Here is a 17,169-nt window from a genome sequence, read left to right on the forward strand (position 1 = left end):
AGTGTCCGTGGAAGTGAACATTACTGTTCATTCATAGTAAAATAGCTGTGGAAAAAGATAATAGAATTTTTAATGCACGTTCATCCATAAGTGTTTGAAATATAATGATTGACCAACTTGTATTTTGTAATTACGATAGAATCACAAATCCAAATCTATCTTTTCATTAAGTATATAAAAACGAAGATGTTTCTTCAGACACACATTATAACCATCCGCCTTTCTATCTATCTATCTATCTATCTATCATTGTGTGTGTGCTGCAATCAAATTTTTTTTAATTGCACGACAAATAACCAATATTTAGAACTCCATATGTATTCCCATTTTGTTTTATTATATGTGTTGTGTCGCGCGTGCGTGCGTGCGCGTTCATGATTTTCTCTTCTATTAAACGGATATTGTTGGTACATTTTATTTTGCGGTGTCAAATCGAATAAACGCGCGCTGACATGTGTTTGTGTGAGTGCTGAAACGGTAACTAATGTGGATCTGTGTTGCAAGCACAACACTCGTTTATTCATTTTTCTGGTATTCTTCTAATCTGAAGATGGTGGTTGGATCGAATTGGATTGGCAGCAGCGATGGCAAAAGGCAGCGTGTTGGTAGAATCGTTATCGCATCGGGAAAAAAATTACTCAACAGTATTTCATCTGATTCTTTAATTTCTGATGTCGAATCCCACAGAGGTTGACTTAGCACTTCAGTCTTTGACATCGATAAAATAAATACTAGTTCAGCATTGGGGGTCGCTGTAATCGACTTACTCCCCCCACACACCGCCCTCAAAAATTGCTTGCCTTGTGCTAAAATTAGAAAGAATTAGGATAGCAAGCCGGCAAAATCGTTAGCGCGCCGAACAAAGTGCTTAACGATATTTCTTCTGTCTCTTTACGTTCTGATTTCAAATTCCGCCGAGGTTGACTTTTCCTTTTTATCTTTTCGGGGTCTTTGTAATCGACTTACTCCTTCCCCAAAATTGCCGGCCTTGTACCAAAATTTGAAACCATTATTATAGGTAATATAAATATCATTGGTGGTGGTAGTAGTAGTAGTATTTCGACGACCATGATCATTTGTAATGGCGTCTGCAATGAAAACAGTAATTATGTTATATTTGTCATCATAAATAAATCTCTCGCCTTCTCTTTCTCACACACACATACTCCTCATCATCAATGCTACCGACCACATCCACCCACCACCACCACCACTATCCCCACCATTATCATCATTGTAGTCATCATTGACAACAACAATAATCACTTGTATTAAAACCTAAGTAGCCAGCTATTCCTGGATGCAATCAATAGATGGTGGGAAAAATAAACCATCCACCTCATGTGTCATCACACAACTTACTGACTGGATCTGCATTTCGAAGCTTTATCTCACATTCTCATCACATTCTCATCACATAAGTTTCCTAAAGTGTTAGGTGCAACATGCCAGTCTTTGGTCGGTGAAAAGGGTAACGGACGAGTAAGTCACACAGTATTAATGGCGTTTAACCATTTACCTGCCCAAAGTATTTTGATAAATTTGTCTTGGATTCCCGTGCTTGTTTTCAAACTTTTACTTTGATCTTGTTTCATACATTCTGAGTAATATAAAGCTTTTCATTCGTGGGTCCCCAGTTACTCTGGTAGTCGAAAAAAACTGTGTTTGTATAATATATATGATGCATGGATGCCATAGAAATATACCCTGTGTCTCACTTGATACACAAGACAGGCAAAGGGATACAAATGGGGATTTTATAATTTTATGACTTTATGATTATGGTTACCCAGTTTCTAAAACCCAAAATCAAGATTCGTTCGTTTATTCTAGTGAAAGGAGATTCACTCTTCACCCTTGCCAATTGTAGGCATCCTCCGAAACTTACTCGTCAGCTTTTAGTTCGGTATCTTGTATAGATTAGTGCAATATGTTGGAGCTTATCTCAGCTTTCATAGTGTTTAGAGGAGGTCCCAGATAGGAAGGCCAGTGTGTGAGCAGGCATTGACCATGGGAGTATTTAAGATCAATAGTGATTGCTAATGAAGAAGCATTTGTCAAAACAAACGTCAACAGTGAGCGGCTGCTAGACCTATTTTCAGTAAAGTAGATTGAACTATTAACGATAGTTAAGTGTATTTAACAAGGTCACTTTTCCTATATTCATTGATTGTCTTAATCAATAACTGTTTTTTTTTTAATGTATTTATTGTGAGATGCTGTTTGCATGTATAGTTATATAGTTGTGTGTGTAAGCATGTATGTATGTATGCATGAATCAATGTCTTTACTTTTTTTCTGTTTATTGGTATTTTTCCTAGAAGGAATAAGCTGGCTTCTAACAAAGAAACAAAAGATTCATCACTGGAATTTCGATCACAACAACGCTCATATATCGAACTTCAAAAAGTTTTGCATGCTTTTACTGTTCCACTTACAGATTGTACCTGAAAAGTTCGTGTATATATGCATGTGTGTTGATGCAGTTGCATGCTCTCTGAACTATTCCACAATCCACATACAATTACTGGTAGTGTAGCTTCACTCGCCTCGTTAAATTCTTTGGGAGAGCCACAGCGTCACTATTTCTATTGACCCTACTCTCAAAGATATGTGGTGTTACGCTTGTAGACAAAAGCTCTGTATCTCTCTCTATACACACACACACAATGTATTTGAATCCAGGTGATGTCTGTGACTAATTGTCTTGAGGAGAAATATTTTGGGGAAAATGTATCGTTAATTCTTGATGAAACCAAGTAAAATCTAGTTATGTAGGACCCAGATCTCTTTCTGTGTTAACTACCTGTGAATCATCTTCCCAGCCCACGTTATCAAAAATATTCCCATATCCTTGTCGTTTGCATGCAGTAAAGAAATAATTGACTAATTTGTTAATTCCTACTTTTCAAGGTTTACATTAACATTCATTAATGTATCATCACTTTCATAGAGTTATGTGTATAACTTCTGCAGCCCTTATGATGATTGGATTTACAAACACGTATTTGTCTTTTATCCTTGTCTGAGAATTCCGACTGTTGAAAGTTATTCATAGATATTTCGTAATATGTCAGCAAACGGAAAGGCAGTGAGCTGGCGGAATCGTTAGCACGCCGGGTGCCATGCTTTGTAGTATTTCGTTCGTCTTTATGTTCTGAGTTCAAATTACGCCGAAGTCTACTTTGCTTTTCATCCTTTCGCGGTCAGTAAAATGAGCTTGCTGGCCTTGTACCAGGAAATTGAAACCTATATTCTGCTAAATAATATTTCATTTTTGTATTTGATTTGCAACACTTTAGATATAAACGCGTGTGTTAAAACATATTTTATTGTATCACGAGAGCGTCATCATGTCCAATAATTGTCTTCTCTTTTATTACTTTTTGAATGGGTTATTTACATACGCTAAGCAGTTAACTTCGTTAACAATTACACGTTTCTTTTACTTTTCTGTTTCAGTCGATTACCTAGTCCTTTGAATTTGATGGTAGTCTTGATTCGAAAAGTTCTTATGTTGTAGGATATGGACACCTATATTGTACATTATTAGTATTCTATTACTGATTTCACCACAATTCTTACATATGTGCATTCATGTGTACGTATCTGCATGTCATACAAGAACATTTTTTTAAAAAATATAAGTCTATATAAGTAGTGTCGATAACTTGGTCAATAGGCACCTGAATAATTGCTTCGTGCTGACTAGAATTTAGAATCACGGGATTTCCAGAATTTCGTACCATGGTGTCCAAAATTTAAATCTTGCTAGCTTAGCTGTCATTCTTTCGGTATCGGTAAATTAAATACCAATAAAATAACACTGTATAACACAACTTTTGTCCTTAGGTAGCAACTATTATTTCCTATTTGCCTACCCCTAGAAAGTATGAAAAACTGGTTAATATTTCCTTCAAACTTTGCTTTTGTTACATTTATTCAAACTACTCCTGCTCATCATCAGAGATGTACATATTGTCAGCCACTAAGGGACATACTCAAGTGATTACAGTCAAGCAACTGACAAGCAAATCTGTGGTATTTGAGCAGAATAATTGCTGTAACGATATTTCTGCTATAGCAACTCAACGTTGAATCTGTCTGAAATGTAATGGAAAATAGGTGACAAAAGCAAAGTTTGAGGGTTGTAGTTGTTATTTCCTTTGATTTCTCGATAGAAGCAAATAGGAAATAACACTTACTGATCAAAGACAAAAAATTAAAATATTTTTATTTTGTTACACAGTGTAATATGATAATACCACCATATCTCTATAGTTTATAAAACTTTTTGTTGCTAATTGAAGGAAATCACTAATTTCTATTTTCCATTTTTACATACAGGCAGAATAAACCGTGGAGGGTGCTTCCTCGGACCGTAGTGAAGCTCTCCTGAGCACTGGAGTGCTTTCATCTCTCAAAATGCCTATTTACACGACGAGTAACTTGGCAAAACAACTGCGTGAGAATTGGTTATCCAAATACCCGTCTGACACCTACAATACCGGCTCAATTAATTTGGACGATAGTCTCACCAGTCTGAACTGGCTTCAGAACTTAAAGATTCTTCGGGTACCGAATCCGTCGCCGTCTCCAAACTGTGAATCAGCGCGGGTTTTGACAACATCGATGGGACGTAGAGGAGGAGTATCGGAAGAAGCTGACGACAACGGAGTTTTACGGGTTGTTCAAGATGATGGGGAATCGGACTCTAGATTAAAATACAGCCATTTTATGTATCTAAACAATTCCAAAAATACAAATAAGCATCAGACAATTGATTATAAAACAAACTCTTGTGTAAAACCTCCATTTTCCTATGCTGCCCTTATATGTATGGCTATGAAAGCAAGTCCGTCCAACAAAATGACTCTATCTGCGATATATTCCTGGATTACAGACAATTTTGTTTACTATCGGATGGCTGATCCAAGTTGGCAAGTAAGCAGTTGTTTTCTTTTCTTTTTTTTTTTCTCTTTTTACATAATTTATTCTTATCGATTCCATTTCAGAAATTTGCTCCCTGAATATTTAAAGGCTCTAAAATGTACAATGCTTAGCGGCATTTCGACCGTCTTTACGTTCTGAGATCAAATTCTGCCGAGGTCAACTTTGCTTTTCGTTCTTCTGGAGTCGATAAAATAAGTACCAGTTGAGTACTGGGGTCGATGAAATCGATTAACTCCGCTTCTCCGAACTAGCTGGTCTTGTGCCAAAATCTGAAACCAGTAAGTGTAATCTCCATAGGATGATTCACATGACAGTAAATGGAACAACTGCTACCAGTGAGACATACACTTCTGTGCTGAAGTGTATGTGTGCGCATGCATGTTTATAGATAGATAGATAGATAGATAGATAGATAGATAGATAGATAGATAGATAGATAGATAGATAGATAATCCGAAGATTTAAAATTGTGTTACATACAAAATTAAGAGGAATGACCACTAAAGTGGACACCTAATATGCTAAACATAGACGTCAAATCGCCATTACCACGAAGAGTGTGTTCTCAAGAAAAATCTCAGCAAAACGCCAAAATGTGAAAATGAGCAAGACAAATGAAAATATACGAAATAAAAAACGATTACCTACGTACCATGGTTTCACTTGTTGATATCTATGTATGCAAACACGCAGATATCTGCATGATCGTCAGCGTAGTCTGTCGCTTACCTACGTAGGTAATCGTTTTTTATTTCGTATATTTTCAATTGTCTTGCTCATTTTTACATTTTGGTGTTTTGCTGAGATTTTTCTTGAAAACACACTCTTCGTGGTAATGGCGATTTGACGTCTATGTTTATAGCATATTAGGTGTCCACTTTAGTGGTCATTCCTCTTAATTTTGTATGTAACACAATTTTTAATCTTCGGATTTTTTAAATATGCTAAGCCACTGGTTTTAATTGATTAATGTCAATTTCTACCCTTATTATTTAATTTTATATAGATAGATAGATAGATAGATAGATAGATAGATAGATAGATAGATAGATAGATAGATAGATAGATCAAAACAGTTTGCTTCAGATTCCTTGATACCCTAAGTTTCAAGCGTGTGGCTAGTCTTCGGCCATTGGGGTCTGAATGAGAATTCGGTTGAAGAGAGTCAGTGTTTACTATTAGGCGTTAGCCTGCGATTGGCCGAGAAAGGTCACGCGATGTAGCGGTTTGATATTGGTATTTCGGCGACAACAATTAGTTGGAAAATACCGCATGGTGAACAGGAAATCGACCGTGTGGTGGTCAAGAAATGGGTCGTGTGATTGGAGGAAGTAGGAAGGGGCGGTAGATATGGGGGTATACATGTACACCCCCATATCTCTTCCTCTCCCCTCCCATACCCATCTCCCCCCTCTCTTACATCCACCTTCCCCTTCTCCCTCCTCGTCAACACCCCCTCATAAGCTCATCCCACCACACCCCAACACACTCCTACTCTACCTTCCCACTCCACCCCATCCAATTCCTTACACCCACCCCTACCCACAGACCCCTACCTCTACCCCACCCTCAGCCTAACCCACACTCCACCCATGCCTTCCCCACCTCCCAACACCCTCACATCACACCACACCAATACCCTCGCATCACACCACGCACACCACACCAATACCCTCGCATCACACCACGCACACACTACAACTGACCAACTACTTTCTCCCTTTCTCCCTTCCCCATTTTCACACTACATACGTCAAGATCACCAGCATTCTACCTCCCACACACAGCCCCTCGTTCCCGATCACCGTTTGTTATCTCCCCCTTTCTTAGCTCTCCTGAAATAAGAATTTCTAACTTCCGGTCAGCCAATGTTATGATCGGCCATTATTATGATTGACCGTTGACTGAACACTATTCAATTTTTTTTCTCCGTGTTTTTCTCCTTGTCTCCGTATTCTTTCTGTTGAAGAGCGTAGCTCGAAACGTCAAAGACTTTCCGTATTCCCGAGCGTCATACTAATATATACTTTTGTTATTTACACCACCTGTCCTCGTCTGTTGTTATTATTTGTATATTCTCCCACATATAATACACGCTCACGTGGTCGCACCAGCTAATCCTGTCTCCTCTCATCACACACTACCAACTTTTGGATTCTACCTTCTTTCCTTCTGGATCTGGACTGTTTGATTCTGAACTTTATACCCTCCGGCTGCACCTCTCCTACCCACGGATTACACTGGACCCATCTTCTGATTGGAAATCGCTTCAATATACCACGACGTCTAAAAAACTTTTGAACTTTTCTACTTTTGTAAACCTCCTTTATCATCCTTTTTTACCTTACTTTCCTTCACCTACCGTCTCTTCGTACTCTGGATGTTCCTAATCTGTCTTCTCTAATCTGCACCTATTACTTTGTATTCTTCTCCCTCCCTTTCTTTTCTCCTCTCGTTTCTTCTCTCCCTGTCACCCCATTTTCTCCCTATTGTCCCATCTTCCTTTTTGCTTTGTTTTTTTCTCCCACCTCGCATATATTTTCTTCTCACAACCCCTTTTTCGTTTTTTCTCCTCATGCCTTTATCTTTTCCCCCACACCTGTTAAAAAAGTTTTTTTCCAGTTTTTTTTCCTTTTTTTCTTTTTTTTCCTTTTTTCCACGTCCAATTTTCTCATCACGCTTGTTTTTTTCCACCACACCTTTTGTAATTCTCCTTCCCACGTCTAATTTTCTTTTCTCTCTCGTTCCATCATGCCTGACTACAAATCTTTCCAACTCACTCTCCACAACCGCCTAAAACTATACCTCCGCACACTTCCCTCTCTATACTTTCAACCTACTATACGACTCTCCTTACTCATATTCAAGAAGACTCGTTTCTCTAGTCATATTACGTTTCTCAGTCGCTGCTTACATCACCGCCTCATCCCTAAGGGTTTCCGCCTCCATTTCCACCCCACTCTCCACTCTTCTACCACCATTCTACCCATACTCCGCACCACATCCTACCGCCTTATGCGGGCCACCATTCGCTCCAATCTCTCTAAAATCCACACTATCGACCGCCTTCTTCCTCCAGCCTTTTCCATATTTTTCTCCTCTCTGTCACCCTCCCATGCTCACAATACATTGCGCTTTATCATTCAACTTAATCATCTCTTTCATGCATTTCTTACCGACACTAAGCTCCGCAAACTTCACTCACTCCTCCATTCCTCTACACCCGATGCCACTACCCCAACCCCTCCACCACCCTTCTCCCTCCCTGATGTGCATTCCCCACCCACACCCAACCACCCTGCCTCTCCCACACACACTCCACCCCGTCCCTCCCAGCCCTCCACCATCCCGACCGCCCCTCCTAACCCTACTTCATCCCCTCCTACTTCTATTCCACCCACCCCTTCTCCACTTCAGCCTGTCGTTACCATTCCCCCAGATCTTCCTCTCTCTGAGGCGGAGCGCTCCGTCCTCAATAGGGGTCTGCGCTTCATCCCACTCACTCCATCCTGCAAGGAATTTCAAACCCGTGCTGATGTCCACAGCTTTGTGCGCCGCGTTAGGTTGGGTGCGCTTTTCCATAACACACCACCCGCACCCAACGAGGACTGCTTCACTGACCTGGGCCGACGACCATCCCAGTGGACGCCTGCTCCTGGCCAGTTCCAGGCAGTTGATCTTTTCGCGGGCGCCTGCCAACGCGCTGTGGGCCGGTTTAACTTTTCCAGGCGTCCATCTCGACTCAACATCTCCCCAGCCGAACTCTCGGCCCTTCGATCCCTCCGACGCCGCACGGACATCATCATAAAACCGGCTGATAAGGGTGGAGCCGTGGTAGTATGGCGCGCGGACCTCTACGAGGCCGACGCTCTCCGTCAACTTCGAGATACCTCATTCTACCGCCCTCTGCCCTCCGACCCCACGCCCAGCTACCAACAGACTGTGTCCTCCACTATCCATGACCTCATCCTCTCCTCCCGTCTCCCCGCCACCGCCTCCAACCTTATTATTCGCACCCCACGCACCCCCACCATTTACTTCCTCCCCAAGATCCATAAACCGAACAACCCTGGCCGCCCCATCGTCTCCGCCTGCAACTGCCCCACCGAGCTTATCTCAAAATACCTAGACCGTGTCCTCGCCCCCCTAGTGGCTTCTCTCCCTTCCCACATTCATGACACTAACCACGCGCTTCGTCTATTCAACTCATTCTCTTTCCCTCCCGGCCCTTCTAAGCTTCTCTTCACTCTAGACATCCAGAGCCTCTATACAGTGATCCCCCACGACGAGGGGTTGCGTGCCCTGAAGTTTTTTCTAGACCAACGCCGCAACCCACAACCCGACACCTCCACACTCATTCGTCTGGCCGAACTTGTGCTATCTCTCAACTGCTTCTCGTTCGCGGGAGATATCTACCAGCAAATCTCGGGAGTGGCCATGGGGACGAGAATGGGCCCCAACTACGCGAACCTCTTCGTTGGTTATGTTGAGGCCCAAATATTCTCCAGTTTCACTGGTCCTACTCCCGAACTATACGGTCGGTATATCGACGACTGTATCGGTGCCACCTCACTCTCCCGCGAACATCTTGACTCGTTCCTCTCTTTCGTTCAGTCTTTCCATCCTGCCCTCCACTTCTCCTGTACTGTCTCTGACACCTCTGTCCCCTTTCTCGACATTTCGGTCAGCATCCTCCACTCCGCCCTTAGCACCTCCATCCACTACAAACACACAGACTCACACTCCTATCTCAACTTCTCCTCCTCCCACCCTAGACACACAAAACTTTCCCTCCCCTATTCCCAATTCCTCCGTCTACGCAGACTTTGTAGCGACAGCCATGACTTTGAGACTCAGTCTCAACTCATGGCTCACCACTTTAGCCTGCGTGAATATCCACCCACCACCATCCACACCGCCCTTGCCAGAGCACGTTCTGTGGACCGTGCATCTGCTCTCTCCCCCCGAACCCGCCCTGCCGTTTCCCGCCTCCCTTTTCCCCTCACCTACCATCCCACCACCCTACCCCTCCAACGCTCCATTCTCCGAGCTTTTCGGCGCCTCCAGTCCGACCCCTCCACCTCCCACATCTTCCCTAATCGACCCCTCCCCTTCTTCAAACGAGCCCACAACCTACGGGACCTCTTGGTCCACAGCTTCTTCCCCAACCCAACCTCCCAACCTGGCTCGTTCCCCTGCTCCCGCCCACGCTGCCGCACTTGCCCTTACCTCTCCAACACCACCCTCCTCACCAGCACCCATCACCGACCCTATCGCATCACCGACTCCTTCACCTACACGTCTACCAACATCATATATTTCCTCTCCTGCTCTCTCTGCCAATCCCTGTACATCGGACAAACGGGGCGGCGCCTGGCCGACCGATTCGCGGAACACCTCCGAGATATCAACGTCGGCAATGACACCCCGGTGTCACGCCACTTCCGTTCTGCCGGCCACTCCTTGCGGCAACACCTGTCTGTGTTTGGATTGTCCATGCACAGGGGCCATCCGGACTCCCGTTTGCGCCGTGAACAGGGATTAATCTTCTATCTTCGCTCCTTTGCGCCACATGGGCTCAACTCCCCTCCACTCTTCATCTAACCCCCTCCTCCTGTCTCTCTCCCCCACCCTCCCTCCTACCACCCATCTCTCCCCTCCCCCACCTCCTGCTCCGACTCCTACTTCTTTGTACGTCTCTTCACCTCTCTTCATACTTCTCTCCATTCCCACTTCTCTTCACCCCTACTCTTTCTCTCCTCTCTCTTACTCTCTCTCACTCTCTTCTCTCGTACTCCCCCCTCTCTCACTCTTACTCTCTACACTCTTACTCTCCTACTCTCTACACTCTTACTCTCTTACTCTCTCACCCTTACTCTCTCACTCTCTTCCCCTCTCTCTCACTCTCTTTCTCTTCCTCTCTTTCTCCCCCCCATACCCCTCTTCCCTCTCTCTCACTCTCTTTCTCTTCCTCTCTTTCTCTTCCTCTCTTTCTCCCCCATACCCACCTTCCCCTCTTTCTCTCCCCCCATACACACCTTCCCCCCTCTCTCAATCCACCTTCCCTCTCTTATACCCACCCTCTCTCCTCTCTTCCTCTCCCCTCCCATACCCATCTTCCCCCTCTCTTACATCCACCTTCCCCTTCTCCCTCCTCGTCAACACCCCCTCATAAGCTCATCCCACCACACCCCAACACACTCCTACTCTACCTTCCCACTCCACCCCATCCAATTCCTTACACCCACCCCTACCCACATACCCCACCCTACCCACAGACCCCTACCTCTACCCCACCCTCAGCCTAACCCACACTCCACCCATGCCTTCCCCACCTCCCAACACCCTCACATCACCACACCAATACCCTCGCATCACACCACGCACACCACACCAATACCCTCGCATCACACCACGCACACACTACAACTGACCAACTACTTTCTCCCTTTCTCCCTTCCCCATTTTCACACTACATACGTCAAGATCACCAGCATTCTACCTCCCACACACAGCCCCTCGTTCCCGATCACCGTTTGTTATCTCCCCCTTTCTTAGCTCTCCTGAAATAAGAATTTCTAACTTCCGGTCAGCCAATGTTATGATCGGCCATTATTATGATTGACCGTTGACTGAACACTATTCAATTTTTTTTCTCCGTGTTTTTCTCCTTGTCTCCGTATTCTTTCTGTTGAAGAGCGTAGCTCGAAACGTCAAAGACTTTCCGTATTCCCGAGCGTCATACTAATATATACTTTTGTTATTTACACCACCTGTCCTCGTCTGTTGTTATTATTTGTATATTCTCCCATATACATGTACATGCCCATATATGTGCGTGTATTTATCCGTACTTATACAAGTGTGTATGTGTGCCTAGAAGTATATTCACACATCCGCTCGCACGCGCACGTACACATACACACAAACACGAAGGTACACACGCACACACGCGGGCGCACATATACACACACACATGTGCACACCTGTATCTCCATGTACATATGCATACAAGCACACACGCGTACGCACAAACGAGCGTGCACGTGTACATACATGCACATGCACGGGTGCACATGTATATGGGTGCGCATGCTCTCACATGTACACCCGGGAACACATAATGCACATGCATACGGTGAGCAGATGCATACGCGCAGTCATGCACATGCGTGCGCGTACACATATACTCGTGTGGTTATGCACATGGAGTGAGAGTATGCGGGTAGATAGGCATGAAGAAGTGTTGGGGATTGGTGATTTGCGGTACTCTTCATGGGGGTTTAATTTGTGACGGTGACCTTGGTGCAGGTGGTGCTATGGGTGGCTGGTACTAAGGAGGTGTATCAGGATCTTGAAATTTTCCAGAAGAGTGTATCTCCGGTGATAGCAATACGATACTTCAGATTTCTTGATGGACACTACGGACTGGTAGATGATATGCAGTTTTTTGTGGAGGCACAGATGACAATTAGGAGTGTTGGGTGAATATGGTGGCACCCTGTCTGTAATAGTCCACTTGATGCTGGATGTTTCGTCTCAGAAGTTACGAAGTCTCCAGAGAAAGCGTGACAGGGAAGTGGAGTTTTCTCTGTCCCTGGATCTAAATAAATGCAAGTGCTGGGAATATATAAATGTGTGTATTCATATAAAATGGGTGCTATTTTAGCGTGCGGTCTACAGTAATACCCACCCTTAGTCTACACTGTGAAATGATCGGATCTGGTTAGGGTTGGGGCTTAGAATTAGACTGCTCGCTAAAGTGGTCCCAAAATATGTATGTATATATTTGTAAGGTGTGGTTGTATGGTTAAGAATTTTGCTTCACAACCACTTAATTTCTGGTTCGGTCCTGCTGCATACACACACACACACAGAAATAGCACAATAGACTAGCATTCACATGCTACCTACAAAACCTTCCCCTCTTCCTCCTACTTTCCACGCCTGCTACTATAACTCCCTACTCCTGATACTTTTTTTCTCCTCTCACTATTCCCTATCTGAATACTTCCCCCCCCCCAATACACTTAGCTCTCCACAAAATCATTCCATCTTTGAACTTCTTTCCTTTAATTCCTCAAATGTCAGATCTCTTCCCTGAAGACGGAGGCTTATCGCATCCTATGATGGAATCAATCCACAAATATTATTTTGGACCACCGGGCTCCCAGAAACAGCTGTTGGATTTGTAATACTTTTCTTCAACCCCTTTAATCTTCTATTTCATTTGTATTCTGTGTAAGTCGGACCTGTTTTGTATGTAAACACACACGCACACACAGATATATATATTTGTATACATTTCTTGTATTTCAGGTATTAATATAGTAAAACTTTATATATTGATCTGTCTAACTTGCTTATCCCCACATTTATTTCTATACCCGCTCTCAAGTTCAATTCTCTTGAGCCCTGCTAAGTGTATTCTATACGGAGAATATCTGATTCTCATCTATAAACTATATATGTGTGTTGGTTAGGACGACGAGTGTTCCAGTTGATTCGACCAAAAGAACAGTCTGCTCATGAAATTAACGTACAAGTGGCTGAACACTCCACAGACACGCATACCCTTAGCGTAGTTCTCAGGGAGGTTCGGCGTGATACAACTAATTTCTACATCGTGAAATAAAACGTCTTACTCAAAGACACCATGCGCCGCCGAAAATCGAACTCACGACTTTACGTTCGTGAGCTGAATACTCTAACAACTAAGCTGCGCACCTTAACACACGTGCTCGTATGTTCTGAGTTATATTTATCTGTTTGTACAACCAAATCTACATGTGTGAGAGAGAGAAAGAAAGAGAGAGAGAGAGAGAGAGAGAGAGAGAGAGAGAAAGAGAGTTGATTTAAAATAGATATTTTTCAGTCATTACGAATAATATAAATGATATTTTCTGTCTCGTTATAAAGATAAGAGCGTTTACACAACGCAAGCGGTTGCAGAATAATATACATAAAAACGCATCTCTATTCTTTCTGTTGCTTTTGTGCTGTTGCTGTGTATTTCATAACATTCTCACCTCTGTTATAAATTGGTGGCATTTATTTATTTAGTTAGTTATTTGAACCGTGTTGGCTTTTTCTTGTTCGTATATTCTTTTACACATTTGCATGCGTTAATATATATAGATATATGTTCAGAGATATACGAATGAAATACAGCTCAAGACGGCGTTGTTTCGTCCTATTCAAATAAAACTGAGCAAATGATATATTATCGAAAACTTTCTTGCACGTACTTATTTGGGTGACTGTGTGGTTAAGAAGTTCGCTTTGCAATCGCTTGGTTTTGGGTTCAGTGTCAATGTGCGGCATCTTGGGTAAAGTTTTTTTTGTTTTTTTTCTACTATAGCCCTCGAGTCAACCAGTGACTTTTGAGTGAATCTGTTCAGGGCCGTTGCTAAGCCCCTGCAACTCCTGCGGTCGCAGGAGGCCTCCGCGGTTGAGGGACCCCACGTTAAGATCAATGTACGTAGATGAGTCATCTATTTACTTTGGTTGAGATGTTGAACATGAATTAAACGATTTGTAATAGACCTAAATAATTTTTTTAAAACTTGTACTTTTAAAGATGTTCTTTAGGATAACGTGAAATATTGAATAAAGTAAAATATAGTTATGAATAAAAGATGCATAAATTATGAATTTTGATTGAAGAGATGGGGCCTCGAAACAAAAAGTTGCAGGGGGGGGGCTCTAAAAGTCACGCGACGGATCTGATCTGGTTGACAGAAACTGTGGAAACTCGTCGTGTATGTGTATTCCCCTTCCCAACACCATCGTTTGACAACCGGTGTTGGTTTGTTTACGTCCCCATAATTTTGCGGTTCGTCAAAAGAAACTAATGGAATAAATGCCAGACTTAACAAATAAGTACTGTTGTGGATTTTTTTTTTTACTAAACCCTTCAAGTCGGTGCCCCAGCATGGCCGAGGTCCAATGACTGAAACAAATGATAAAAGCTGTGTGTGGGGGGGGGGGATTACAATGTTGAATGTACCCCTTCTTTTCTAAGACAGTAGATTGTGATTTGAAGAGGATTTGGTTGCTATTTCTTACAGGTCGAGCGATCACAGAAAAGCTCTCTCGTAATAGTCATATCGCTGGGTAATGCTTTGTTGGTGTTGTTATTAGCCATATTTTGGATACAACTGAAAGTGAAAATTGGTATAATGGGAGGTGTTTCTGAATGTTACAAGGCAATGTTTTATACGCGTACAAATATACGTAAATGATTGTTAAAGCAATGGAGAGAGGGAGAGAGAGAGAGAGAGAGAAAGAGAGAGTTATATATTCGTACATGAACAAACAGAAGCCCTACTGTTAAAACAATGAATACGCAAACGACTTCCAACAACATACAACACACTCTCTCTCCCTCCCTCTTTCTCTCTCTCTCACTCTCTCCTACTTCCCTACCTTATTAGTATATTTACACTAATCCAGTTGTCAGTCATACATACATATATACATACATACATACATGCATGCAAACATACATAAATACAAACATCATACATACATACACACATGCATACACACATACATGCATACAAACATGCATACAAACATGCATACAAACATGCATACACACACACACATACATACATACATACATACATACATACATACATACATACATACATACATACATACATACATACATATATTACAGAGATGTACTTGCATAGTAAGTGTTTTGATCTGAGATCGTATGTTGAAACTAAATCGATTGCAGTGTGGAAGACACAAGTTAGCCATTCCGAAATGCACAGAGACTGTTAACTTCACTTAAACGTTTATTTCCAATTTGGTGTCAAAATTTTCATTGCACAAAACTGTGACTTGTTCATAGATAAAAAATTTAACACATTTTGGGGGGATGGGGGTGAGCGACGAATGCCCACTAGGAAATTAATTCCTAACCAAAACATTGTTTATAAAAGTAATGTTAAAAACTAATGTGCATGGTTTTATTTATGTAAGCTCAGCTTCTAATTTTAAATTGAGAATACATAATCATCTTCAAACATTTAGAAGGAGAGATAAAGCAAAAACAACATCACTCTCCATGAAGTCCTGGAGTTAAAGGACAAAAGTATCATGGGGCATTGCTAAATATGCTTAGCTTTATACTACTGATAGATATGGATGCAATCTCTGCTATCTGGAATTGTTCAAAATTTTAAAATGCACAAGTGATGTTATTAATAGATCTAATGAATTATGGATCAAACCCCTACATTCCATCCAAAGAACTTTCTTATACTTTAATAGATTCTATAAAATCTCTGAATGCTAGATATATATCAATAATCCTAAAATGGATTATGTATTTAGGCAACTTAGCATATCCTAACACTATTAATACTAATAATTTGATCATACTTTAACTACCTTTGTATAACATTACTTCTGACAACATATGCCAATGCGAGGGATGTTCATTTAAAGATTTCCACTGACCCACTTCCAGTCATTGCAGGAAATGGAACTTGTACAGGTATAATCATACATGTCTCTACATGTTACATTGTAAATTGTAGCTTTCTACTAGTATTCGTTTGTCTTTTACAACCGCTGAAGTGGACTAAAGTGTTATAATGGAGGCAGTTGAATTACTAAGAACATGATCAGTAATCAGGTTCTTATACTTGAAAGGTCATACACCAAGAGAGACTTTCAATGCGATGAAAGAAGTTTATGGTGACAATGGTGGTCAAGCACTGGCATTGCCAGTTTAAAAGTGATTGGACATCGTTGGCAACTGCTCCTATTCCTGGATGACCACATTCTGCCACTGATGACGACACCATCCATAAAGTGGAAGCTGTCATTTTGGAGGATCACTGCATAACTATTCAGCAACTAGCCCAAGAAGTGAGGATAAGTGTAGGGTTTGTGGAAAAAATAATTCATGACCATTTGCACATGTGGAAGATGTCTGCATGATGGTTTCCCTGGATGCTCACACCTTTTTAGAAGAAGAAATGAGTCAATTGCTCCCAGGCTCTTTTGGCAATGTGCCAAGAAAATGCAGAAGATTTTTTATGCAGGCTTATCACACAGGATGAAACATGGGTCCATTACTATGATCCTGAGACTGAACTCCAGTCGAAGCAATGGAAGTATGATAACTCACTACCTCTAAAGAAGGCTTGTTCCAACCCTCAGCAGGCAAGGTGATGCTCACAGTCTTTTGGGACC

At 42.2% G+C, this 17,169-nt stretch overlaps 1 protein-coding gene across 4 annotated transcripts in view; it reads left to right on the plus strand.

Annotated features, from left to right (window-relative positions):
- Window positions 1-17,169, plus strand: part of LOC106880735 (forkhead box protein J1-B) — a 179,384-nt gene that overhangs the window by 137,914 nt on the left and 24,301 nt on the right. For all 4 annotated transcript variants that reach the window (XM_052968662.2, XM_052968663.2, XM_052968661.2 and 1 more), the window contains one exon: window positions 4,348-4,944. In XM_052968662.2, coding sequence (XP_052824622.1) covers window positions 4,426-4,944 — 519 coding nt within the window. In that variant the 5' untranslated portion in view covers window positions 4,348-4,425. The remainder of the gene's footprint in view (window positions 1-4,347; window positions 4,945-17,169) is intronic.

Source organism: Octopus bimaculoides, chromosome 6 (assembly GCF_046866305.1).
Source record: "Octopus bimaculoides isolate indiv1 chromosome 6, ASM4686630v1, whole genome shotgun sequence".
In the NCBI taxonomy this organism is placed as follows: Eukaryota; Metazoa; Mollusca; class Cephalopoda; order Octopoda; family Octopodidae; genus Octopus; species Octopus bimaculoides.